The sequence below is a fragment of the Drosophila takahashii genome, chromosome 3L (assembly GCF_030179915.1).
Source record: "Drosophila takahashii strain IR98-3 E-12201 chromosome 3L, DtakHiC1v2, whole genome shotgun sequence".
Lineage (NCBI taxonomy): Eukaryota > Metazoa > Arthropoda > Insecta > Diptera > Drosophilidae > Drosophila > Drosophila takahashii.
The window spans coordinates 23,596,520-23,622,270 of record NC_091680.1 but is presented as its reverse complement, the minus strand read 5'-3'; the positions used below and the strand labels follow the sequence as shown (position 1 = coordinate 23,622,270).

At 45.4% G+C, this 25,751-nt stretch overlaps 6 protein-coding genes across 7 annotated transcripts; 4 read left to right on the top strand and 2 right to left on the bottom strand.

Moving 5' to 3' along the window:
* Window positions 1-375: 375 nt before the first annotated feature.
* On the top strand, window positions 376-8,827 carry Neurl4 (neuralized E3 ubiquitin protein ligase 4). Its single transcript, XM_017142065.3, has 9 exons — window positions 376-804; window positions 860-1,219; window positions 1,272-2,209; window positions 3,020-3,196; window positions 3,255-4,339; window positions 5,248-6,072; window positions 6,130-6,439; window positions 6,497-6,607; window positions 7,262-8,827. The coding sequence occupies exons 1-9, from the start codon at window positions 634-636 to the stop codon at window positions 8,643-8,645; spliced, it is 5,361 nt and encodes a 1,786-aa protein (XP_016997554.2). The 5' UTR covers window positions 376-633; the 3' UTR covers window positions 8,646-8,827.
* A 772-nt stretch (window positions 8,828-9,599) lies between these two features.
* Window positions 9,600-10,676, top strand: LOC108057675 (uncharacterized). Its single transcript, XM_017142067.3, has one exon. It carries the CDS (start codon window positions 9,765-9,767, stop codon window positions 10,416-10,418), a length of 654 nt encoding a protein of 217 aa, XP_016997556.2. The 5' UTR covers window positions 9,600-9,764; the 3' UTR covers window positions 10,419-10,676.
* Window positions 10,677-11,073: 397 nt separating this feature from the next.
* LOC108057674 (uncharacterized) lies at window positions 11,074-16,510 on the bottom strand. Its single transcript, XM_017142066.3, has 5 exons — window positions 16,301-16,510; window positions 15,491-16,194; window positions 14,080-14,866; window positions 11,653-12,925; window positions 11,074-11,598 (listed from the first exon to the last, which is right to left on the bottom strand). Exons 2-5 carry the CDS (start codon window positions 16,163-16,165, stop codon window positions 11,526-11,528), a joined length of 2,808 nt encoding a protein of 935 aa, XP_016997555.2. The 5' UTR covers window positions 16,166-16,194; window positions 16,301-16,510; the 3' UTR covers window positions 11,074-11,525.
* Window positions 16,511-16,953: 443 nt separating this feature from the next.
* On the top strand, window positions 16,954-19,562 carry LOC108057702 (uncharacterized). Of its 2 annotated transcripts, XM_070215264.1 has the most exons (3): window positions 16,954-17,162; window positions 17,240-19,080; window positions 19,159-19,562. In XM_070215264.1, the coding sequence occupies exons 2-3, from the start codon at window positions 17,241-17,243 to the stop codon at window positions 19,479-19,481; spliced, it is 2,163 nt and encodes a 720-aa protein (XP_070071365.1). In that variant the 5' UTR covers window positions 16,954-17,162; window position 17,240; the 3' UTR covers window positions 19,482-19,562. The 2 variants fall into 2 exon arrangements, with proteins under 2 accessions (XP_070071365.1, XP_016997583.2); XM_017142094.3 differs by having other exon boundaries at window positions 16,956-17,162; window positions 17,240-19,562.
* A 2,008-nt stretch (window positions 19,563-21,570) lies between these two features.
* LOC108057641 (dnaJ homolog subfamily B member 4) lies at window positions 21,571-22,319 on the bottom strand. Its single transcript, XM_017141973.3, has one exon. The coding sequence runs from the start codon at window positions 22,157-22,159 to the stop codon at window positions 21,773-21,775; it is 387 nt and encodes a 128-aa protein (XP_016997462.2). The 5' UTR covers window positions 22,160-22,319; the 3' UTR covers window positions 21,571-21,772.
* A 343-nt stretch (window positions 22,320-22,662) lies between these two features.
* On the top strand, window positions 22,663-24,148 carry RpLP0 (ribosomal protein LP0). The gene is made up of 3 exons (XM_017142091.3): window positions 22,663-22,813; window positions 22,925-23,018; window positions 23,082-24,148. The coding sequence occupies exons 2-3, from the start codon at window positions 22,965-22,967 to the stop codon at window positions 23,976-23,978; spliced, it is 951 nt and encodes a 316-aa protein (XP_016997580.1). The 5' UTR covers window positions 22,663-22,813; window positions 22,925-22,964; the 3' UTR covers window positions 23,979-24,148.
* Window positions 24,149-25,751: the final 1,603 nt, after the last annotated feature.

The following is a 25,751-nucleotide window of genomic DNA, read 5'->3' as shown; positions in this document are numbered from 1 at the left end:
CGAAATATCTTCATTTTGTGAAAGCTATATCCGATTGTTCCTATGGGAGCTATAGGATATAGACGTCCGATCGGGTCGGTTTTTAAACTTGATCTGCGTACACATGTTTTAGGACGACTGTGAAAGTTTTAAGTCGCTAGCTTTTAAACTGAGCTCGCAAACTGTATTGAAACAGACGGACATGGCTATATCGACTCCCCTATTGATCCTGATCAAGAATATATATACTTTATGGGGTCGGAAACGTCTCCTTCACTGCGTTACAAACTTCTGACCAAAATTATAGTACCCTCTGCAAGGGTATAAAAACACATTTTCCGTCGTTTCTTTATCGATGCATCGATGTTTTAATCGATGTTTCCTCCACCTCTATCGTCCAGTCCACATTCACTATTTATTTATTTTACTGTTGGAACTTTGAAGACAATGCATAATGCATAGTGCAGCCACCGGAAACTGCAGACCACGCCGTCAGAGGTTGACCAGCAGCCCCCAGAACCGAGCCAGTGCATCATTAGCAGCCGATGAGCCCCATTCCGACCGTGTGCCCATTCCGAGTGTCCATTGATTTGTACGCCGATCAGCAGCGGCGGTGGGGAAAAGAGCCGACCAAGCAGAACTGGAGGAGCAACCATGACCGGCAGAGAGGCCCAGTCCTTCCACACCCGCTGCGGCCGCTCCATCCGGCTGTACAACAACAACCGGATGGCCCAGCGCTCCATGCGGGACTTTAGCCATGCCCTGGTGTTCAGTGCGGAGCCCCTGGAGGACGACGTGCTCTTCGAAGTCGTCATCGAGAAGAAGGTGGGTGGCTAGTAACTTGAGCTCCTCCTCCTAGCTGATAATTATCCTCCGGCAGAACACCTCCTGGGGCGGCAGCATAGAGATCGGAGTCACGGCCGAGTCGCCCGATGACCTGGAACTGGTGGCCTGCGCCACGGCCATGCGAAACGGCACTTGGGTCATGTCCGGCATCGATGTGCGCAAGGATGGACGCCGCCTGTTCGAGTTCTACGGCACCGACCTGGAGACTCTCAACGAGAACGACCGGGTGGGCGTCATGCGCACCTCGGGCAACGATCTGGTCTTCTATGTGAACGGCGAGTCCCAGGGAGTGGCGGCAAAGAACATGCCCAAGCCGCTGTGGGCCCTCGTCGATCTCTACGGGCGTTGTGTTCAGGTGTCCCTGTGTCCACGCGATGGCGGCGTCTCCGGCGAGGTAACTATCAGTATGCCAAATGCTAAACTTACTAAACTTCCTTGAAACGCAGCTCTTGGACTCACCGCTCCAGCAGCCCCTGCAACAGGTGGTCCAGAATCTTGACGTGGCCATGAACGTGAACATCGTCGTGGATTCCGACGCCTGGATGCAAGGCACTGGGACGACCGCCTCATGTGCCGACGACCGTCTGTGCTTCCACACGCGCTGCGGATCACTCGTCAAGCTTTCGCCCAACTTTCGGTCCGCCGAACGACGACGACCGCTGGACGAGTTTAACAACGGCGTGGTGATGACCCACCGGCCGTTGAGGGACAACGAGCTGTTCGAGATTCGCATCGACAAGCTGGTGGACAAATGGTCGGGATCCATCGAAGTGGGCGTCACCACGCACAATCCCACCGTGCTGCACTTTCCGGCCACCATGACGAACATGCGCTCGGGCACCATTATGATGTCGGGCTGTGGAATACTCACGAACGGCAAGGGGACGCGCCGCCAGTACGGCGAGTTCAATCTGGACGAGCTGCGCGAGGGCGATCGCGTTGGGATGATGCGCAAGGCCAACGGCAACCTGCACAACTACATTAACGGGCAGGACCAGGGTGTGGCCGCCACCCGAGTGGCCTCCACGTTGTGGGGCGTCATCGATCTCTACGGCATGACCATCAAGGTCACAATTGTTGACCGCGACGAGCGTGAGCAGCAGAATCTCGTCACGCGTCGCAATAACATTGTGGCCGGAATGAGTGCCTGCACAAGTGGAGCCGGTGGTCAGCATACTCAGCACCAGCAGCACTCCGGCACACCCACCCTAAGCCTTCTCAGTCCGGAGAGCGAGATGAACGTGGCTGGGGCTGCCGGCGGTCTGAGCGAGACCATTTCCAGCACGCGTGCCATAGCCAGGAACGATGATCGCCTGACCTTCCATCACATATGTGGAACCCACGCCACCGTCACCCAGAGCGGACGCACAGCTCTGCGACCCAAGTGAGTCGGGGGAGGTTTTTATACCCTTGCAGAGGGTATCATAATTTCAGTCAGAAGTTTGCAACGCAGTGAAGGAGACGATTCCCCATAAAGTATATATAATCTTGGTCAGCATCACTAGACGAGTCGATCTAGCCATGTCCGTCCTTCCGTCTGTCCGTCTGTTTCTACGAAAACTAGTCTCTCAGTTTTAAAGCTATCGGGCTAAAACTTTCCCAAAAGTCTAATATCTAAGTCGGAACCAGCCGGATCGAAGAACTATATCTTATATCTCTCATAGGAATAATCGTAAAAAAATTTTTTTTTAATTATATGTTTAGTGTTTTTTAACATTTAATCTAATACGCTTGGAAATAATATTTTTTTATTAATTCTAAATTTCATATTCAAATTTATCAAAATCGGACGACTATATCATATAGCTGCCATAGGAACGACCGGAAAATTAATGGGAATATAATAGGAAATATATTATTGCTTCGTTGGGTGTTATTAGAATAGAATATTCTACTTTGGGATATGACTCTTTTTTTAATATTTCCGAATGTCGAATTTAATTTGATCAAAATTGAACTACTATATCATATAACTTAATGAGAAATAATGGGGCATTTATAATTTTTGGGATTTGTAAATTTGTAGGAATAATCTGCTTCGTCTGACCGAAGCTAGCTAGCTTTCTTTCTTTTTTTCAGTTAAAAGAACACTATCTTTTAAACCTCATAAATGTTGAAAAATGGCCTTTATCTTTTCTTTTTTTTAGGTATTTATATTGCAGAGTTTTAAACATTTTTCCCCTCTTCTTTATAGCGCTGCTGATGATTTCAACAATGGTGTAGTCCTCACCAGACGGCCCCTTCGTCCCAACGAACTTTTCCAGGTGCGACTTGAACGTGTGGTGACCAAATGGGCGGGATCCGTTGAAATGGGCGTGACCACTCACAGCGCCGACGAGCTGGACTTTCCCTTCACCATGACCAATGTGCGGTGAGTTCTGGTTGCCAATCCACTGAAACTATTTTGACGAGTGCTTTACCCCAAACAGTTCCGGAACTTGGATGATGACAGGGAATGGCGTCATGCAGAACGGCGTGACAGTCATCGAGCAGTACGGCCAAAATCTGGATCGCCTGCAGGTGGGCGATAGGGTGGGCGTGGTGCGCAAGGACGACGGCACGGTGCACTTTTGGGTAAACGGAGTGGACCAGGGTCCAGCTGCCAGCAATGTGCCGGAGCGCGTTTACGGTGTAATCGATTTGTACGGCCAGGCGGCACAGGCCAGCATCGTGGACACTTCGGAGTGCGGTAGCCCGGACACAGGAAACTCCACCATCTCGAATACGACGCTGTACAGTGAGGTTCCTCTGCGATTTCACAGCATCCACGGCGCCAATGCGGGCATCTCAAATAGCGGGTTGACTGCATCGCGTCCCAATTCCCTGGCCGAGTTTAATGACGCCATAGTGTTTAGCAATCGACCGCTGAGGCAAAGGGAACTGTTCGAAGTGGAGCTGGAGACCATGGTTCGCCACTGGTCGGGCAACATAGAGATCGGAGTGACGGGCACCCGGCCAGAGGACATCCAGCTGGCACCCAATGCCACCGATTTAGAAGCCAGCGACACCATCATCCTATGCGGCCCCATGATTTTTCACAACCGCAAAACCATACGCACGAATATTCTCCTAGATCTGGATACGCTCGGTCCAAGCACCCGGGTGGGAGTGATGCGCAATGGTGACTTTATACACTTCTTTGTCGATGGCATGGATCAGGGACCGGCTTGCGAATGCCATGCGCCCAATATCTGGGCCATTATCGATCTATACGGGCAGTGCGCCCAGGTGAGTCTCACGCAAACCCAGCTGGACATCCGGGCGCCGTACGCAACCAGCGAGAATTCGCAGAGCTGTCAAGCCACTTCGGTAATCCAGCATCCGGCAATGGAGACGAAACACCGCTGGACTTGTGTCTCGGGGAATGTGAGCCTCACCAAGGACTGGACAGAGGCCTCGCGGTTCTCTGGGGCGGCGGCGCCGCTATCCCATTGCCTGGTATTTTCCGAGCATCCGCTCAGCGCAGGATCGCCATTCGAGATCAAGCTGACATCTATTAATCCCATGTTTGCGGGTAAGAAGCAGTTTTCTTAAACCCCTTTTAATACTTATAGATACTTATAGAAAAAATAAATATTCAATTTTTTTTTTTATCTAAATGGGTAGAATAACTCTTTAAAAATGTGTCATGAAAGTTTCACGAAGAAATTCGACCTTTTTTGGAACTTATACCAGGATGACGGTCCCCCCCTTCCTTGTGCAGTAGATATATTTTATTAGTTTAAATGCGGATCGAGTTTCTCAAAAAGTAATGCCTCGATCATTATGCTGCTTTTACAGAAATGTTTTTAATAAAATTGCCCACTGTCTGAACCTACTTAATGTAGAAATTTGTACGTTTTTGATAGCCAAAAACAACAAAAAAATTATGAAAAAAATAGATTTTTAACTTTGAAAGAGTGCCACAACCATAGTTTTTGAGATATTCTATATAAGTTAGGTTCAGACAAATTCTACATTATTTCTTAACAAAATAAACTTGGTTTTGTAAATATCGGGTCTATGGCCGCCATTTTGAAAGATAAAAACAAAATAAAAATTGGTAAAACTTATATAAGAACAATGTAATCAACATGCCAAGTTACGAAGTCCCAGCACAATTCCTTATTGTTTAAAAAAAAACACGAAAAACTTGAAAAAATTACAGTGATTTAATATAAAATAAATAGATATAAAATAATTTTGAATAACCTAAATAATTTGCTAAGTAATTTTATCACTCCCACTCACTTTTGTTCTGTGCTTGTATCTCTTGTTTTCCCTTACGAGTGATCAAGTGATCCAAGTTAACTCACTTGAACTCACTCACTCTATTTTCAAAAAATTGACTTGTTTGTCAATTCAAGTGTACTCATACATATTATGTATCTCCCCACTTAAGAATTTAAATTACACTTACATTAAAATTTGAATATTTACCAGGCTGCCTCAGCATTGGAGTCACGGATCTGAATCTCAGTGACGAGAGCGTGCGCAAGAAGCTGCCCACCAGCCTGCGGAGGATTCCAGCGAATGTTTGGTACGTGAGCGGTAACGAAGTGTGCTTAAACTCAAGCTGTCTCCAGCGTTCGCTGGCCTCGCTGGAGTGGCTAAGGGTGGACGATAGGATAACGCTGGAGCGGGTGGAGAACTCGTTGAACATTCTGCTGAACTCGGAAAACGTAAACATCCAGTTTCACAACGTGCCCAACGATGTGTATGTGGTGGCGGAACTTCGAGGTTCGACCATGGGTATCCAGGTGATTTCCGCCCAGGGACCAGCATCGCCTCTACGTCCGTGCAGTTTGCGACTGCAGGACTCCATGGACTTTGGAGTGGACCCACTGAACAAGCAGGATAGCTCAATGCTGGAATCAATTGATTCCGAGGCGCAGAACTACGAATTTTTGGATGTGTCACAGAAGAACGCGAGGCTCAGCGAGGATCGCAGGAGTGTGACCAGGATCAAGTCGTACAACCAGGCAATTGTCTGCCTAAATAAGCCTCTGTGCAAGGGGGAGAGCATCAGCATTAAGGTAGATGCATTGAACAACAAGTGGAAGGGCACTCTCAGCCTCGGCGTTTTGTCCGCCAGTCCACAGATTGCGCCAATTTCTTTATTGGATTTCAAGAGAAGCTGCTGGTTGGCGACCCAAGATTATGTGAACATCAACGGCCAAGTGATGGCCTCCAAATACGGCGAGGCCCTCGAGCAGATTCAAGTGGGAACGGTCATCACCCTGACACTAACCCATGCCGGAATGCTAAGTAAGATTTCACAGAAAAACGTTTAAAACACACTCTAAAAATGTAATTATTTTATAGTCATAATGGTTGGATCAACAAATCTGGAGGATCTGGCCAGCGGTCTACCCAACCATGTGTATCCGGTTTTCGATGTGTATGGCAAGTGCGAAAAGATAACCTTGATTACGGGCAATGATGCCGGTCGCACTGGGAACGCGAACAGCACTCCAATCCTGGAGGCGCCTGAGGCTCTTGAATTGGACAATGGAATGCCCCAGCAGTGCGAAAAGGCGCACCTGGAGATGCACGAGAAGGAGAAGGACACCGAACAGGTGTGCGAGTCTACTAGGGATGGTCCATCCACCTCCGGTGCTCCTTCGAACGCGATGTAAGTAATGGAAGCAAACTGATTGCCTTTGGTGTTCTATAGGAACTATTTTTGCAGGACTCGGTCGGTTATGGAAAGCGTTTCAGAGAACTTGCTGCTAAACATTTCTATAAAGAATCGAACGCTGGAGCAACAGCGAAACGAACTGGGTGGATCCTCGTCAACTTGGTAAGACAATTCTGGTCATATACTATATGGTATATTTAATTATTTCCTTCATTTAAAGCAGGGTTCGGAAATTGACACACATGTTAAAAACATGAAAAATTGTATTTTACAGTGTGAGCAAAATTTTTGACATGTGTGTCAAATACAATAATTGTTAACACACACAGCTCACTTGTGTTTTTTACATCATGTGTTATTAACGCGACATGTTTTTACACACTGTGTTTTTAACACAAATGAAAATTACATTTCACTGACATTGACGAGTCGAAGGGAAAATGAAAGAACAATATGGGACATGATATCTTGTATATTAGTTTAAACCATTTCAAAGCATACATATATGAATTCTTATACTCTAGAAACCCGTGCATTTTGCATACAATTATGACACTTTAATGTCAAAAACTCATTGTGTTAAAAACACGCTGTGTAAAAAACATGCTGCGTAAAAAACACGTCGTGTAAATAAGACAAATGACATGTGTGTGTTATTTATGTTTCTAACATTTGTAGGACACAATTTACACACAAGTTAATAACTTTTTTTTAACTTAACACTTTGACATTTAACATGTTAATAACACAAGTTTTTTACAGTGTGTGTTATTTTCCGAACCCTGATTTAAATACTACTCCCTTCTTCTCTTTCAGTTGCCTTCGCGAGTCTCTTCAGCTGCAGCACAACACCAACCTTAATATACAACGCAGTCAGAGCACCCAGAGATTCCAGAACTCGTTAAACACTTCGGCAACGGCAGCGGGAAGTAGTGGACCCAGTGGGTCCACGGCCAATATTCAACACCTGAGTAACTCGGGTGTTTATGACACGAATAAGGAGTACGACGACCTGCCCAATCCACCCAACCCGCTAGCTAATTCCGTGGACGAAGGGCCTGGGCCAATAGCAACGGTGGCCGCAACGATCGATCACAGCGAGAACAATGCGGAGGCGTTGGAACTAAGCAACGCTAGCAACGAACGCGAAATGTCTGGAGAACCAGCTGCCAATGACAATGTGCTGGAGGACGATGAGATAGACTACATGAATCACCTTTTACTGCTGCAGCAACTCCAGCAAAATGAGTATACGCGGCACCATCTTATGCCGGATCAAGCGTCTCTACTGAATCTCGACCTGCCCTCGCTTAACTCCATGGAGTCCGACTCGAATTCCATCGGCCAGGCGAGACCGGGCGGCGGAACCGATTCCCTGCGATCCACAGCCACGGGTGCCAGTGTGGAGCAGAACGATTGCGAGTACCTGCGCCAGGTGAGACGCTTCTGTGCCTCGCTAGTCCTGCCGCAGGCCTTTTTCGATAGCCGTCTAGAGCCGGTGTGCTTCTGCCTGAAGTGCAGTGGGCCCAGCAATGGCGGAAATGGCGATAAGTTGGAAGGATGGGTATATTTCAAGCTCAACCAGCAGACGGTCAATGTGCTGAGCACTTCGACATCGACTGCATCGACCGGTGGCGGTGGCGCACCCTCATCGACCGCACCCCAAGTGCACTTCGATCTCAATGGCGACTGGCTGCCTTTTTACTACATGACACGGGTGGACAAGATTCGGGCCATTTTGGATCGCGGACAGCCGCTGCCGCTGGAAACGGAACCGGATGAAGAGCCGGCCGCTGCTGCTCTGAAAGATGAGCCAGGCACGCGGCTGGAACTGTACTACTCGCCCAATGCCACAGTCATCGAACCTGTGCTGCCGCAGCATCACTTTGCCTCCGAGCAGGGACTGCACCGCATCTCCACCTCCTTCGAGGTCTACGTTCGCCGACAGTCCATCTCGGGAGTGACCACTGGCAAGGCGGCAGCCGAGGCCAAGCGGCGCAGCATGGGATCCGGTGATCACGATCATGGTGGTTCCAGTCAGGGCGCCGAGGGTGCTGGTGGATCTTCCTCCGCCACTCTCAACGAATCGTCTGTGCACCTGCTTAACGATCTCTGCTGGTTCACCAAAGAGGCTGGCGCCTGCATAATTAACGCATTAATAATCAAACTGGATAGGATCGAGGAGCAGGAATCTCATTGAGCACTCAACACCACCCTCGCACTAGTCACGGCCAATCTGGATACATAGTTCTTGCCCCATACTTCCTGGCATTACATTTTAATCACGCTCAGCAGCTACCCACACCAAATCGCATTCGCATTCCTCTTTGTAAACGAGTTTGTATTGTATCGTAAGCGCCAATAAAATAATCGCAAAGTTAATCAAGATTAAACTTCTGGTAGGTAAGAAATTGACACAATAATTTATTACCTTATGAATTATTAAAATTATGATGAAAGGAAGCGTTTTGACCCTATAAAGACGTCTGTGGCACCGGGATTTCCTTTCCGGGGGAAATTTGGTTGGAAAACATTTCTGTGCCACCCCTGCATAAAATATTTCGTATAAGAATGACATTTTAAAACTTAATTTCAAAAATCTTATTTTCCTCTGTATTTGTACATCAATGCACCCAACTAAGAGAATTATGTGTCACCCTCGAAAATATTTAAATTTGGCGCAATTTTATGAGAGTAAGCTGGGAGTTTTTTTATAATCCTTTGAGGGAAATAACATCAAGAATATGTCACATGCGAAGACTGTAGAATTCTATAAACTAGTCAAAACTAGTCCTTTGCTCAGCTACAAGATAATTGACTAATGAAAAAAATTTGACAGTGCTACCAAATAATATAATTATAAATAAATTGAGACAAAACTATATGCTATAACTCAGAAATAAAAATCAAAAAATCTATTACAGAAATTATTGCTGGAGATGATAAAATTCCAAAAAAGTCTATGCTTTGTACCCACAGCCCCAAACATAATGATTTATATTATATTAATACCCCTATTGAAATATACGGAATATTACGAAAAATTAATTAGGCGCTTTTTTTAAATCAATAGTTCTAGCTATTTTCCCGCAACTATCGGATGTCGCTCGATTGCCATTCACAGGGAACTTTTCAGGTAGCGCGGCTGTCTCCCATCCCTAGCAAAGTGACGTCTGGAATTGCATTGTTGGGATTTAAATTTTTTGGACTGGCGGCAAAAGGACAGGGTTTGAACCCAATTACTGGTTACCTGCGGTCGCAGATTTCCGCGAAGTCAGTAGCGGATGCAGGCAGGCAGAACGTAAAGCGCGATCCTGTAATGTATATAAGCAACCGCAGCCGTTCAGAATCAAGCCAGAACATGGAGACCTCGGAAGCGGTGAATACGTGTGCGGAGGGAGATCAGCTCAATGGATCCTTCCGCCTGCAGTGCTCCATGTCCTCCCTGGACATGGAGAATGAGAGCGATCTTTCGCTGGCCTTCGAACGCGAGGAGCAGTCCCCCGATGGCAGCTGCGACGAGCTGCCGGCCTTCGAGATCCGCGCCTTCTCGCCCCACGGACGCACCCCCTCGCCCATCGACGACCTCAACCTGTCGGACATCGAGACGCCCAAGCAGACGGCGCGCCAGCAGCAGCTCCCGGTGGACGAGGAGGAGGAGCCCTCCCGCCAGAACGACCCCCAGTACGTGGCGCTGCACGAGATCAACGCCCAGATCAGTCCACCCAGCGACGCCGACGACTCCAACAGCTTGGAGACGATCTTCGAGGGCGTCTTCCTGAGCACCCCGCCTCGCGAGAAGGCCGCCAACTCCGGCAATTCCCGCTTCACTCCCAAGCGCAGCCGGGCGAATCTCATCGAGCTAATGGCCATCGGCAACCGCCTGCAAACCGGTGGCAAGGAGAACCAGTCGCCGGGAGCGCGATTGCCCGGCCTTCAGTCACCATCGCCGCTCAAGGACCACCCCACCTAGTGACCCCCACCGAAGCGATCCCAACCAAAGCCATGGAGCTAGCGCTCAGACTGCCATCGATGATCTAGACTAAGTTACAATTTACCTGAATGTGTGGATAGAAATCCCAGCGGCCGGCAGGTGTACACCCTAATGTGTATCCTGATCCCCGGCTGATCCTTAAGTTCACCCTAGCTACGTGCCCTGCGTTTCCCAATGTCAGGCTAGATGTTTATGTAGTGGTAAATAAAGATTGTCTTTCCATGTTTCAAACATTAACTTGAGGTTCGGTTGTATTTTGTTGGACAGATGGTGCAGGTAGATAAGAACATCTACAGGTACGGCTAATCCGCTAATAAATCACTAATTCTACCCTGAGGAAAATGGAAAAATCTTTATGACCGCTTGGCTGGATACGTTGTTTCCACTAATAAACGTTATATTACGGTCAATAAATCATGCCATAAATCTTGGAACTAAGTTTTTCAGCGAATATTAAACAAAAAACTTACTAAAAGATGTTTCAGCTAGATAAAAAGTTATTAAATATTTTATCACGATCACTAAAATATATATTCTAATATTGTTAGAACAAGTAAAAAGTGTTTAGTGACATTTGAAATAGTTGGACTGCTAAAAGGTTATATGCAAGCTTTAATAAAACACTAAAAAAAACTGCTTACCAAACAGAATTTAATGGTAATTTTTGCACAAAGTTTTGCTTAAGGCTAGGATTCTTATATTATTACGCTAATCGGTTGTAAGATAATATAAAAATAAGTATTTTGCGAATATACATATATCTCATTGGAAGATACTGGAGCACCATTGCAGAGTTGGTTGCGAATTCGCGTCTTACACGAACTCTAATTTGGAAGCATAATGAAAACTTAAAATGAATAATTGGTACGAGCATTTTAAGAAATATAGAGTAATAAAATCGGGAATGTTTCATAGGTAATAGAACACATTCGAAAGTAATACAGCGACCAGGATTGGAAAGAAGGGATTATGCAACTTCAATATTTGTCAAAAAACGGATGAGGTAGTTTTCCGTTGCCTTTGGTCCTATATGGCAGTTTGAAATCCGTTCTGACCCGCAAGTCCCGCCGTGCAATTCACCTCCAATCAGAAATTCTTCGAGTGCCGCGACGCCGAGAACACCTTGACGCGCAGTAAGCCCGGATTGACCTCCTGCCATCTGAAAGAACAGGACAATTAGATGGGTTTTAGACGAATAATAACCGCCACTTACCGCAAACGACGCTCGCCCAACCGGGACTTCACCCTGTTCTTAATAGTAGATACTCCATTGGCGCTGTGCAGTCCACGTCCCGTGATGATGAATACGTGCTTGTAGACGCGCGTGGAGTTGCGCAGCACGGTTATGTGCCGATCAAGGAACAGGTCCAGGCAGCTGATTGCCTCCACCGTGTGCAGGTAATGCAGGTCCAGCAGATCCGGGTTGTTCTGCGTGTGCCGATGCACTTCCATGATACAGTTGGCCGCCCTCTGATTAAAAACGTCGATCTTCTGATTATGCAGCTTGGCAATTTCCGAGTAGTACAGCGCCACGCCGCCATTGCCGCGCTGTATCGCCTGCTTGGCCTTCAAGTAGCACTCGGCTTTTAGCTGCGAATGATGGGCGGCCATGTTTCGTGTCTCCTCAAAGTCGCGCAGAGCGGCGCACTTGGCCTCCTCGTGGAGCAGCGGCGACCGGGCAGAGGTGGAGGAGCTGGAACTGGACCGCTGTCCCTGCTTTTGCTGCTGCTGCTTTCGCTCTTCCTGCGCCGCCACTTCCGCACTAAGTTTTTCGCCCTCGCGTAGAGCCTTTTCAAACAGTTCCGCCTCGCTCAGCGCGCTCTGAACATTGCTGTCCAAGACCTCGACTGTTTGGCCGTAGTTGCTGCCGGTGGCCGCAAAGATCTCGAGCACCGTGTCGGTGGGGATGTCGGGGAACGTCTCGCACAGCTTCATCTTGGTGAGATGAGTGGCGATGTCGTTGGGCGGCTTCTTGCTGGCGGCCAATTCGGCTGCCTGCTTGGCGGCCAACTGCTCGTTGTTGTATATGCTCCAGGCCAGCTCCATGTCCAGCAGCTCGCCCACATTGCTCGGCGACTCGCGGCAATCGGCGTATCCCGGGTGCTTCAGCAGGCGAGCGAACTGCTCGTCGTCGCGCAGTGTCTGCTGGCGCTGCTCCTCCAGTTGGTTGTACACCGCCTCCATCCACAGCATGTAGAGCTGCTTGGCCAGCTGACGCGGCACAAATATTTTCGTGATGGCGGGCAGCTCCTGCTCCGGCGGCAACAGCTCGTCGTCGGTGTGGAACTGGGCGCGTAGCTGCTCGATCAGAGTGCCTCCCAAATCCATTTCCAGCAGGGTGTTGTCCTCAGGGTCCTCCTCCTCCTCCGGCTCTTCCTGGCCCGCCTCCTCGGGTGCTCCTGGCACCTTCGACACCATGGGTTGATCCAGGATTCCATTACGAATATCGCGGATTTTACGCGTATGCTCCGAGTATTGTTCGTCGCCTGAAAATTATATTTATTAGTAAATAATATTAAAAATAAATATCTTTTTATTATTCCTAACCGATATACTCTTGCAAAAGAAGTCATTGTCCCATTAACGAGGGTCAATATAGACTTTCTGATCATTTTAAATTAGTTATTTACTTGTTAAGTCTTAAATTTCTTATAAATTATTATTTATTTATTTATATAAAGCCAACTTAAAGTTAAAACTACAAGCTAATTGAGATTAAGAGCTCTAGCAGCTAAGCCCTTCAGATCGTCTGAGGTTTATCAATTATTATATTTTGTATCATAAATTCGAATTCATTAAATAAGTTTGGATTAGAGCCCTGCGAGAATCATTCATTTTTTGTTTTATCATAGAATGCCATGAAATTTCTGATTTGTTTAATTCAATTCTATGTGAAATAAATTAAATGTTTTTCGAATTCATTTCAAATTGAATGAATAATTTTTATGAATTTTTTGAAATTGCCAGTTTTTTTTTTATTCTTTCTTTTAAGAACAAGAAGTGGAAAATTGTTAACAAATCAATGTTAACTGCATAGTAAATAAAATTCAGGCAGATTTAATCACAAAATTGTCGTTTGTATTATTTCGGAATTCTCAAAATTCTAATTCATTTAGGGCCGGTTTCTCGAGTCCCTGTCAAAGTCCCTGATAGCTATCTGTTCGAAAAACTTAAATACCAGATAAACTGTTCGTAAAAGCAAATCCGCTTTCTCGACTTTTTTAATTTATCTGAACGAGAAACAATTACAGAGTGCTGTTAACGCACAGAATTGTGCTGTGAAGGGCAAAAAATGGCATGCTTCGATTATTTCATCAGCTGTTTGCGTATAATTCAAAGGAAAAGTCAACTGTGATTTCGTTTCTTCTTCATAGTTGGCTTTGGGAAATCAGCTGTCATTCTATCGAGTCGAAAACGCTTAACAGGGACTCCGAGTCCCTGTCAAAGTTAGCTCTCACATTTATGCTCGAGAAAGCCAAAATGCCTTAGCAGGGACTTTATCTGTTCGAGAAATGTTAGCCGGCACTCGAGAAACCGGCCCTCAGTCATATAAAACAAAAAAGGCAAAATAATTCATTGAATCCATTCATGCAGGGCTCTAGTTTGGATTAATTTGTATTTTAATTTATGAATTACTCACCTAAAACAAAGCAGTTCTGTATTTGAAGCTGTAATTCCTTGTTGGTGGGGGCCGAAATTCGTTTGTTGCGCGGCTGACGCTGCGGCTTAGGTGCAGTCTTAGATGCTGGCGGAGTTGGTGACGCGGAGAGCGGAGTGGCAACTGGAGATTCTTGGCCCACCAACGACTTGTCGCAGTCGCATTGAAACTGGGCCGCCTCCTCATTATTCACGGTTTCTTCCAATCCGAACTGATCCGATCCCGTGGCAGCGTTTAGCTCGTCCTCCTTTAGCAGAATATCGACAGCCCAGTCCACGTCGGCCTGGCACTTGACAAACAGATCCCAGAGGCCCGTCAGCTGCTTGTTGGGATACATTTGGCGCAAAAGTGCAAACCCTCCCGGTTCATTTCGGCAGTCTAGGCAATGCCTCTGAAACGCTTTCGTCTCACTGGACTCTGCTTTCGCAGTTGCCTCCTCTGTTTTGCTCTCGTCGCGAAGAAGCTCAATCAGGGATTTTTCGCACTTTGGCAAAACTTCAGCAGCAGGAGTTTCCAATTCTGCCGGAACCGCAGAATCTCCTAGATCTGCAGAATCCGCTGGCTGGGACCAGTACGACGGCGCTCCCTGTTCGTAGGGCACCCACGTTTGGGCATTGGCATTTAGCTTGAAGTTTTGTTGTTGTGGGGCTGGAACTGGGGCTTCCGCTGGCTTGTTCTCCTCAAAAGTGGCAATGACCGGGACGGAAGGTAGAGGCGGACGCTGGCGTAGTTGAGGCAGGTCCACCGTGTACTTTGTCTCCTTCATCAACTGTTGGAGATTACATTTTTCATTAGAAAATCTTTATAATTTAAATTTACATTTTTAATTATTAATTAATACGCACAGGGTTTTAAGATCCTGTTTCTAGTCAATTTTTGACTTGTTTATATGAGAAAAATTACTTTCTTTGAAAAATTAATGACATAATAAAATCTTGTAATAATAATAAAAAAAAATTGTAAAAATCTAGAAATCGAATTTAAATCTAATTATTAATTAATACGCACAGGGTTTTTATGTCCTGTTTCTAGTCAATTATTGTATTGTTTCTATGAGATGTTTACTTTCTTTTAAAAATGAATGAGTTTACATCTTTTTGTGTTAAAATACATAATAAATTCTTGTAATATTAATTAAAAATTTGTAAAAATCTAGAAATGTAATCTAAATCTAATTATTAATTAATATTTCTAGTCAATTATTGACTTCTTTATATGAAAAAAATTTCTTTCTTTGAAAAATTAATGAGTACATATTTTTGTAATAATAATTAAAACATTTTAAAAATCTAACTGAAGCATACAAATTAAAAGAGAAAATATATATAAAATATATTATAGTCTCTGGCATTCCGATAAGCTTTTTAGCCGAGTCACAATGACTTGATCCTACCTTTATGAGCTCCCCCACAGTGGTGCGTTCGTAGCGCTCCAGCATGCGCTGGATGCTCTCCCGCGGGACGTTGTGGACATTCTTCTGCGCCAGCTTGCTGGCCGACTTGCTCCAACTGGTCTGCGGCTCGAGCAGCTCCAGGACGTAGCCATGCCTCACGGCGGACTGGACGTAGGGCTGCATCTCCCACACCATCGTGTTGGTGTTGTCCACAATGATGGGGCTCCAGCCGCAGGCGGCCTTCTCGCGCACTCGCCGCTGGTTCCACTCGTGGGCGGCTGGCAGCAGGGTGGGATTGAAGTCGTAGCCGTGGCGCGTCCAGAAGTAGTCGTCGGAGCTGAGGACAAAGTCGCGCACCTGGTGCCTGCCGAGCAGGTGGGCCTGGCGCAGCAGGGATTCGGCCAGAGTGGTCTTTCCACAGCCTGGAGGTCCGCGCATGATGATCATCAGCTTGTGGCCCGCCTGCGCCCGCTGGCAGATCGAGTTTAGCTGCTTGTTGCTCTGATTGTTGTTGTTCGTATTGCTGGCGGGGCACATTCTGATGGAGCTGGGGGCTCCGGCGGTGGCGCATTTCCTGGGAGTACCGCCACTTCTGCTGCGGCCACCATTGTTATTGTTGCTGCCCACCAAGAGCGTCAAATCCGCCTGCTCAGCGGAATTTTGCGTTGTCGACATGGCTTATATTTGCTTCTTAGTTGTTTGTTCTGCGAAAGACGATCTTTTAGAGTGGTTCGAGCAACGTAATGCGCAGTAATCAGCCCACTCCCCCGCCCCCAAAAGCACCTTATCGCATCCGGGTCTCGAACTCACCAATATCTGACGAGGCGGTGATCCCCCGATATAGAAACTGCGGGCTTACGTTGACTTCCTCTGGCTCCTCCACTGGATCCACGTGCAGGGCAACCACTCGAACCTCGAACCACTTCGTTTGTTTATTTCCAGGGAACACAACAGGGAGCTCTGCGTCTCATTACATCCGCGAAATTTTGGTGCATTGCAGTGTGACCTTTTCTAATAAATACCATTTTTATTTATTCAAATAAATCGCTACAACGACAATCGCTTTTTCCACATCCCTAATGTTATTTTCGTTTTTGGAAAGACCGTTTACGTTAAACTGTTAAAAGTTAACAGTAGTTTACAAAGTTTGTTGCTGAAGTAAAAATCTTGTTTTAAATTAATTTACTCGGAAAGTACACACACCACTTGGTGCGTGGGAAAATATATGATTTTCAGCGCCATATATTTTATACAGGCTTTTAGAGCTATTTAAAAAATTTGGATTTTTGTTAATCTGTCACCCAATATACATATATATTTTATATTAAAAAAACTTTTTTATTTAAGAAAAGCTTTACAAATTAACGCAAAATAGCTAGGTTGGCATTGCCAAATCCAACAATAGTGTTGCCAAGTATATCTTCTGCATTTAAGTTCCGATAACACCCATGTGCATTGTATATGTATATGTATATAAATAAAATAATACGAATTTACCGCTTCACAGTGACACCGCTTCATCGGCATTCGGAATTAATATTATTGCGCATTGAATTTGATGAGCAGACTGTATTTGTAATCGGCCTGAATGGTTTATCGATTGGATATTTTCAACAGGGACATACAAATTCGGGACTTCCCACTATTTCGAAAGCACACGATCCAGAAAAAGGTAAATACATATGTTGATGGAGTGGTAAAATATTCCCAGATAATCTAACGAACGTATCTTTTTATGTGCACGATAAGAATGAGTGATCACTACGACGTTTTGGGATTGCCCAGGGACGCCACCGAGGATCAGATAAGAGAAGCTTTTCGCCGGTTGTCCCTGCAATTCCATCCCGATAAAAACAGGAGGGGAACGGAGCAGTTCCGTAGGATCTACGAAGCTTACAGCTTCCTGAAGGAGCCCAGAAATCGTGCTTCCAACGATTCCGTCGCTTTACAGCCAACAAATGTAGGAACCGTCGGTATCGTGAATGGGTTTGGCCAACTAGTTGAACTGACTAGGCGATGGTTTCCAATGCCCTCCGAATCGAGTCCAGGGTATTTCTACGAAAAGCTCAGAGTGGCTGTATTTATAGGAGGCGTGGTCGTGGGGGCCTATGTTAGCTACAGAATATTTCAAAGTTCCCCTCCGTCCCCACCGATCGCAGTTCCAGTTCCAGTTCCCGAGACCATCATTCCGCAAAGTGCCGTCCAGGAACTTAGTGAGGTGCACCCCGCCTCCTTGTGGACATTGATCTCTTGGCTAGCCGCTTTGAGATCCAAGAGAATATTAGGACTCGGCAAATTGGCTTCAGGATCCAATATTCGGCTGTCTTCAAGGGCTCTAAAGGAGTCTTTATCTTCGGCTGCCAACGTCGTTGCCAAAACGGCACTCCAAGGACCACGAGCCGTAACCTCTGCGATTTCCAGTTCCTCTGTAAGCTCGGCAGCCAGTGTTGTTGCCAAATCTTTGCCAACGCAACCCCAAAATGCATTGAATTCTGCTGCGGAAGTAGTGGCCAAAACATTGGCCCACGGTTCACAGGCCGTAGTATCTTCAGCTTCCAAAACAGTTGTTGCTGAAGCCTTGAATAAGGCATCACACACAGGATATTCCTCTTTATCTGCAGCTGCCGAAGTCGTCGCCAAAACGGCAATCCAAGGACCACGTGCGGTAACCTCTGCGATTTCCAGTTCCTCTGTAAGCTCGGCAGCCAGTGTTGTTGCCAAATCTTTGCCAACGCAACCGCAAATTGCACTGAATTCTGCTGCGGAAGTAGTGACCAAAACATTGGCCCACAGTTCACAAGCCGTAGTATCTTCAGCTTCCAAAACGGTTGTTGCTGAAACATTGAAAAAGGGATCACACACAGGATATTCCTCTGCTGCCAATGATATAACTAAGAAAACTGCCACTGGACTGCTCAAGTACTGGAAGTGGACCATAGGATCCATTGGAAGGGGCTCTGCCGCCGTAAATCCGGCACTAACGAACCTCAAGACATCTGTAGTTAATGGTGCAAGCAATGGTTGGAAATGGACTGAATCCAAAAGCTCCTCTGCTGCCAATGATATTACTAAGAAAACTGCCACAGGACTGCTCAAATACTGGAAGTGGACCATAGGATCCATTGGAAGGGGCTCGGCCGCCGTAAATCCGGCACTAACGAACCTCAAGACATCTGTAGTTAATGGTGCAAGCAATGGTTGGAAATGGACTGGATCCAAAACCAGCCCATATCTGTCAAGAGTAAACAGGGCATCCATGAATGCTATAATTAACAATTCCAGTTCAGTTCTGTCTTCTGCTGCCAAAAGTTCGACCAAAGTCATAGAGAAAGGCACATCGAAGGTTTCGAGTATGTGGCCAGTTAACTTGACTTCTGCTCTGCGATCTTCAAGCTCCTCTGCCATTTCTTCAGTTTCCAGGGCTCTTACAGAAGTAATCAAGAAACGATCCCCATCTAACCCCATTTCTTCCAAAGCACAGACAGCAGCACCAGTGGGTGAATCTATCCCGAGTCCTCCAAGTACTTCAAATCTTTCAGAGAACTTACCAACGACTCAAAAAGTGGTTCCAATTTACAAAATAATCATAGGTATGGCTCCATTATGTATTGCCGCAGCTTTTGTGCCCTACTTCTTACTACATAATATATTTTCACCACCAAAACCAGAACCTAAAAAGGAAATTGGATTTTATTCTGCTGCCAAAAATGCAATGAAGAGCACTTATGGCGGAGTCAGCAGTACCGTGAGTCCCGCCATAACGGCTACTACAAAAGTTGCAGTTAAAGGAGCAACCACTGGTTGGAATTGGACATCCAAATCTTTTACGAACACTGTAAAGCCGGCCGTAAGTGCTTCAGCAAACTCTGTTGCAAGTGTAGCAAGTACAAGCTGGAATTGGACTGCATCCAAAACTGGTTCATATCTGGTGTCTCCGTTAAAGAAAACCTATAAAGCGACTTTGGACTGGGTAGCACCGCCGAAAAAGTAGTAAATTACCTTTTTTTGTACAACGTTTTGTAATAAATCCTTAAAAAAATATATTTAAGTAAGAGCGAACTAATAATTTCGGTGGTTACTTTTTTAGTCTTTTTAAGTTTGACCGGTACTTATAGATTCTAGTATCAAACAAGAGAGAACGCTATAGTCGGGTGCCCCGACTATCAGATACCCGTTACTCAGCTAAAGGGAGTGCGAAGGAGATGGAGATAATAACTTTGATCCGCCGTAACTTTTTAACGAATGGTCCGATTTAAAAAATGTCTTCTACATTTTGATAGGTATTCATAAACACAATAAAACTGCATTTTTACTTTTCCGAAATATTGAAATTTTTAAAATCGTATATAAGCGATTGTGGGCGTTAGAGGGGGCGTGGCACCCTTTTAAAACAAACTTGCGCTGCGTAGGAACTCCCAGAATCTGCATGCAAAATGTCAATCTTCTAGCTTTAATAGTCTCCGAGATCTCAGCGTTCATACAGACAGACAGATGGACAGACAGACGGACGGACATGGCTAGATCGACTCGGCTAGTGATCCTGATCAAGAATATATGGGCACTTCCAAAAAAAAGTCCACCAAGCCAAAAACCTTGAAACTTGAATAAAACATATTTCCACATGATTTTGCCCCGATATTAGTTTCTAATTAGTTGGATACTGAGCTTAACTACAAATTTGGAGTATAGTTTGATTATTTTTATGACAAACCCCACCAATATACGCAAAAATCAGTTTTTGGCTATTTTTTTGTTATTTTTTGGACCTGTCTTCTGTTGTTAATTTATCCTATTGGAATGCTAATATGTGACATTTTTCTGTACTGAATGCTTCATTCACATGCTAAACTATAAAGTTAAAAGCAAAACATCCAGCAATTGAGAGATAGAGGTAAAGAAATCCGCTTTACAAAACAGTCGGAAAAAATGTCCCGAGCGACATGTCCCGAGCGAATGTGGTTGAAACTGCATAAAAAAAAAAACGGCAAAGAATTTTTGAGTGAAACCAAAAGCATTTCACAGCGACATGTTTGAACAACATTCTAAAAAAAATCGCATTCAAATATTCCATCAGAATTTGCTAATTTCTGGTGTTGTATGAACTTCCCCGAAATCCACTTCTATTTTTGTCCCGAGCGAATACGGCAGTTTTTTACCGATATCTTAAAAACTAAAAGTGGTACAAAATTAAGATTTTTACCAAAAATAGAGCTTGGGAAGAGTGAAAAGAAAAGCCCATAATTAAAATTAAAATCCATTGTTTTACAACTTTTTTTCAACTTTAAAGGTGTGCAAATGTCCCGAGCGACATTTTGGAAGTGCCCATATATAGTTTATAGGGTCGGAAACGCTTCCTTCTACCTGTTACATACTTTTGCACGAATCTAATATACCCTTTTACTCTACGAGTAACGGGTATAATTATAAATTATGAATAACAAGTGCTGATAGGTGGACAGATAGTGTCTGTGCTGTACTGGATAGTGCGAGGGAGATAGATATATACATTTTGATTGCGTATAACTTTTTAATGAATGGTTGGATGTGAAAAATGACTTTTACATTTCGATAGGTATAAATATACACAACAAAATTGCATTTATACTTCTCGGAAATCTTTAAAGATTTTTAAACATTTTAAAATCGTTAGTGGGCGATTGTGGGCGTTAGAGGGGGCGTGGCGCTCGGCTAAAATAAACTTGCGCTGCGTAGGAAGCCAAAGAATATGTGTGGGAAATCTCAATCTTCTAGCTTTTGTAGTTTCTGAGATCTCAGCGTTCATACAGACGGACAGACGGATAGACGGACATGGCTAGATCGACTCGGCTAGTGCCCCTGATCAAGAATATATATACTTTATGGGGTCGGAAACCCTTCCTTCTAGCTGTTACATACTTTTGCACGAATCTAATATACCCTTTTACTCTACGAGTAAGTAAAAAAAAATTCAGAAAATTACTTAAGTATATACATTTTTACTTTAAGTTTCGATTATAATCGATTATTATAAGTATAATAAAAAACGATGCTGTTTTGAGGCATCCAATTCAGTTAAACAAATTAATATTCTTGTTGTAGGAATGTATGTATTTTTTTTTCTATTTTTATTAATAATATTTGTTATAAATCCTGTTGCACCTAATATGTAACATTACATGGTTCAAACCAGATCAAACAGTCAATAAATAAATCACTATAAGTGAATCTTAAACCTATTACAGCGATTTTTCTTAAAAGATTCTTTCACAAAGTCTGTGGATGCCAAGATAAGCAAGTCTAAACTCAGTCCGATCCCGAACCATCGCTGTTAGTGGCCGGCTCCTTTTTCCGCGTGAAGAACTGGAAGGTTTTGTAGGCGGCAAAGGCGAAGAGCACGGTTCCCCCGACGGCGCACATAAAGGGTAGCATGTCGGACGTGGGCTGGGCAAAGGTCGTTGGCTCGTCACCGATTCGCAGGCCCTCTTCACCGAACTGGTCGTATATCTGTCGCTTTTCCTTGTCTGAGAGGACTTCGAAGGCGGCCACCACCTCCTTGAATTGCTCCTCGGCCTGCGGATGGTCGTTCTTGTCGGGATGGTAACGGAGCGCCATTCGCCGGTAGCCCTTCTTCACGTCTTCACCGGAGGCATTTCTCTCTATGCCCAGAATCTTGTAGTAATCCTTGCCCATTGTGATGAAATTGGGTTCTCCTTGTTTCGGTTAAGATCTTAGGTCGGCTCAGCAGCGGTCTTCGCTTGTTGATGAGGGGGGACCGGAGCTTTAGAGATTCTATTCGCTGATTGAAAACAACACAACAAGCTGAAATTAACCGTTCCTATCGCAGCCAATCGATTAATTATTGATTACCACAGCTGAGCGGGCATTTAGGTTATTCCTCGAATCGTTTAATTACTAAATGTATTAAAATTCAGTATAGTAAATAACTCTTGCAATTTAGTAGTATAATAAATAGATGCCTTTAATTTGTAATCACCCTGTTCACCCTGCTTCAGCAAATTTTTCTTCAATAAGAAGACCACATGCTAAAAGAGACGGGAAAAAGTAGGTACAATCGGTTTTCTCATATTTTAAATTTATTTTTGATAAACTTTAACCACAAATAACAAAATTAAAGCCTATTTAACTTTAGTCTGGCTGACTAAATTCGTAAGAAAAAACTTTAGTGTAAATAGCCTATTATCACCTTGACAGTGCGCATTACAGCACCGCGGTAGTGCGCCTAACAGCACACTGTTAGCAACAGCACGCTGTGTGGTCAGTTGTGACCGCCGCCAACTTCCCTCTTTCCGTTCTGTGAGCGAAAACCGAAAAGTCTGTGCTTTGGTAAGTGCTGCTAAAAATCCGAAAAACTGCTGCATCCCAAGCGAATTCGGCATTTTAACTACTCCATTGATGTCCCCTGGTAACGGCTAATCGAAATGTTGTCTCTTGCAGTTCTTAAATTCACCCGACGAGTCCCTAATACACATTCAAAATGGTTAGGGAGAACAAGGCAGCATGGAAGGCTCAGTACTTCATCAAGGTTGTGGTAAGTACCGCCCCCGCCACGCCCTAGGGTCGCCCAACTAATCGAAGGTAATCTATTCCGCAGGAACTCTTCGACGAGTTCCCCAAGTGCTTCATCGTGGGCGCTGACAACGTGGGCTCCAAGCAGATGCAGAACATCCGTACCAGCCTGCGTGGTCTGGCCGTCGTGCTGATGGGCAAGAACACCATGATGCGCAAGGCCATCCGCGGGCATCTGGAGAACAACCCGCAGCTGGAGAAGCTGCTGCCCCACATCAAGGGCAACGTGGGCTTCGTGTTCACCAAGGGCGATCTCGCCGAGGTGCGCGACAAGCTGCTGGAGTCCAAGGTGCGCGCCCCCGCCCGTCCCGGCGCCATTGCCCCGCTGCACGTCATCATCCCGGCCCAGAACACTGGCCTGGGACCCGAGAAGACCAGCTTCTTCCAGGCCCTGTCCATCCCGACCAAGATCTCCAAGGGAACAATTGAAATCATCAACGACGTGCCCATCTTGAAGCCCGGCGACAAGGTCGGCGCCTCCGAGGCCACGCTGCTCAACATGCTGAACATCTCGCCCTTCTCGTACGGTCTGATCGTCAACCAGGTGTACGACTCCGGCTCGATCTTCTCGCCCGAGATCCTGGACATCAAGCCCGAGGATCTGCGCGCCAAGTTCCAGCAGGGAGTGGCCAACCTGGCCGCCGTCTGTTTGTCCGTGGGCTACCCGACCATCGCCTCGGCCCCACACAGCATTGCCAACGGATTCAAGAACCTGCTGGCCATTGCTGCCACCACCGAGGTGGAGTTCAAGGAGGCCACCACCATCAAGGAGTACATCAAGGACCCCAGCAAGTTCGCGGCCGCTGCCGCCACCGCTGCCCCCGCCGCCGGCGGAGCTGCCGACAAGAAGGAGGAGGCCAAGAAGGTCGAGTCCGAGTCCGAGGAGGAGGACGATGACATGGGCTTCGGCCTGTTCGACTAAGCTGGATGCAGGATGCCCAGCAGCACCGGCGCCCACGGGCCATCGCTTCTGCTTTCGACGTTTACCCACTAAGACCATCTTTTATGTTTTCTACGTGCAAATCATTGCCGCGGTTTGACGGACCCAATGGCGAGTTGCATTAAACATGCTGTAAGCTGCTCGAAAGCGCACTCAAATGTCTTTTTATTCTTGTTTAGTGGATGTAGTTGGGATCCAGAGATCGCCACTGAAACCTTAAGGTTCATACCCATTTATTCCCCTTTAAATGGCCAAACAGACAGCAGGTGCTGCCTGCAGCTGGTCCCGCTCCTCCGGATATTAACAAAGTAATTACTTGTGATAAAATGAATTTCACAAGACAAGAAAGGAAGCTACCTTCGGCCAGCCGAAGCTTATATACCCTTGTAGATAAAAGAATACTCACTCGGTGCAGTTCCAGGGATTCCAGATTCAGCGTTTCGATTTATTTCAATTTTGTTTTTAAGTAGTCAAGAATCAAAACGCCTACTTCCTACAAAGTTACAATAAATTTTCTTATATTTGATTGGGAGCCTTAAGATATAGTGGTCCGATCCGGCTGGCTCCGACATATGTACTACCTGCAATAGAAAGAAGACCTTCGGGAAAGTTTCATCGCGATAGCTTTAAAACTGAGAGACTAGTTCGCATAGAAACGGACAGACGGACAGACGGACAGACGGACAGACGGACAGACGGACATGGCTAGATAGACTCGGCTATTGGTGCTGATCAAGAATATATATACTTTATGTGGTCGGAAACGTCTCCTTCACTGCGTTGCAAACATCTGACTGAAATTATAATACCCTCTACAAGGGTATAATGAGAAAAGTTTAAAGTTTCTGCTGCGTCGTCGGCGACTTTTGCGATTTCTTTTGCTTTTCGCAAAAGACGTCGGCGACGGCGGCGCTCATAAAAATTCAATTTGTCTTGACAAAATACGCAAGAAATTAAGAATGTGCCAAGTGGCGGCAAAAGAAACTTTCTTTCCCTTTTTCCCCATTTCCTTGCACATTTCTTGCTCGTCTGGCGAGCGAAAATGAGTTACGCGACTGGGGCGTGAAAGTGCCACGCCCTCGCGGCAATGTGTCGCCCACAAGAAGTGAAGGGCGGATTGGGCAGGACCAGGAAATGGGAGCTGGAGGAGCAGGAGCCGCGGGCCAAGTTAAACACTGCATAAATAGCCGGGACCAAAATGAAAGGCCCTGACGAAAATAAATCCTCCGCAGGCCTCTGTGGAATATAGAGATGGTAACGTGAACAACGTTTTATTGCAATTACTTGATCTTATATTGGCTAAATACTCTATCTGATCAAAAAATTATTGAATCGGTATTCCATAATTTATTATATTACTAATGGAGCTTAGAAAATAGAAATATTATTATTATTATTTCATAACTTTTTATTTGTTTATAAATTTAAGGACCCATTTTTGAGTGAAAAAATATTCGAGAAGTTAGCATATCAAATCAGGGACAAAACTAACAGTTACTTTTGTAGTTCTTAAGTCCTTAAAATTTAAATATAAAGCAAAAATGTCTACTTGTCGGAAAATTTTATGCTTGATTTAAAACTAGTAAATAATTCACCATTTAACTATTTTTACTTTATTGACGTGTCACGTTTTCATCGCTGTGTTCGGTATGTGTGAATGTCGATCCCATTTGGTTTTGAGATAAATTAATAAAGACATTGCATAATTTCAGGCGGCGCTGGCGGCAAATATACACAGGAATTAGCATAAACTGT

Excerpts from the sequence above, each read along its gene's own strand:
- LOC108057674 (XM_017142066.3), bottom strand. The coding sequence starts at position 16,165 with ATGTCGACAACGCAAAATTCCGCTGAGCAGGCGGATTTGACGCTCTTG. Across the intron at positions 14,867-15,490 it reads CTGTGGGGGAGCTCATAAAG|TTGATGAAGGAGACAAAGTA; the intron begins GTAGGATCAAGT and ends AATCTCCAACAG. Across the intron at positions 11,599-11,652 it reads TTGGGCGAGCGTCGTTTGCG|ATGGCAGGAGGTCAATCCGG; the intron begins GTAAGTGGCGGT and ends CTGTTCTTTCAG.
- LOC108057702 (XM_017142094.3), top strand. The coding sequence starts at position 17,241 with ATGAGTGATCACTACGACGTTTTGGGATTGCCCAGGGACGCCACCGAG.
- LOC108057641 (XM_017141973.3), bottom strand. The coding sequence starts at position 22,159 with ATGGGCAAGGATTACTACAAGATTCTGGGCATAGAGAGAAATGCCTCC.
- LOC108057675 (XM_017142067.3), top strand. The coding sequence starts at position 9,765 with ATGTATATAAGCAACCGCAGCCGTTCAGAATCAAGCCAGAACATGGAG.
- Neurl4 (XM_017142065.3), top strand. The coding sequence starts at position 634 with ATGACCGGCAGAGAGGCCCAGTCCTTCCACACCCGCTGCGGCCGCTCC. Across the intron at positions 805-859 it reads AAGTCGTCATCGAGAAGAAG|AACACCTCCTGGGGCGGCAG; the intron begins GTGGGTGGCTAG and ends ATCCTCCGGCAG. Across the intron at positions 6,073-6,129 it reads AACCCATGCCGGAATGCTAA|TCATAATGGTTGGATCAACA; the intron begins GTAAGATTTCAC and ends ATTATTTTATAG.
- RpLP0 (XM_017142091.3), top strand. The coding sequence starts at position 22,965 with ATGGTTAGGGAGAACAAGGCAGCATGGAAGGCTCAGTACTTCATCAAG. Across the intron at positions 23,019-23,081 it reads AGTACTTCATCAAGGTTGTG|GAACTCTTCGACGAGTTCCC; the intron begins GTAAGTACCGCC and ends TCTATTCCGCAG.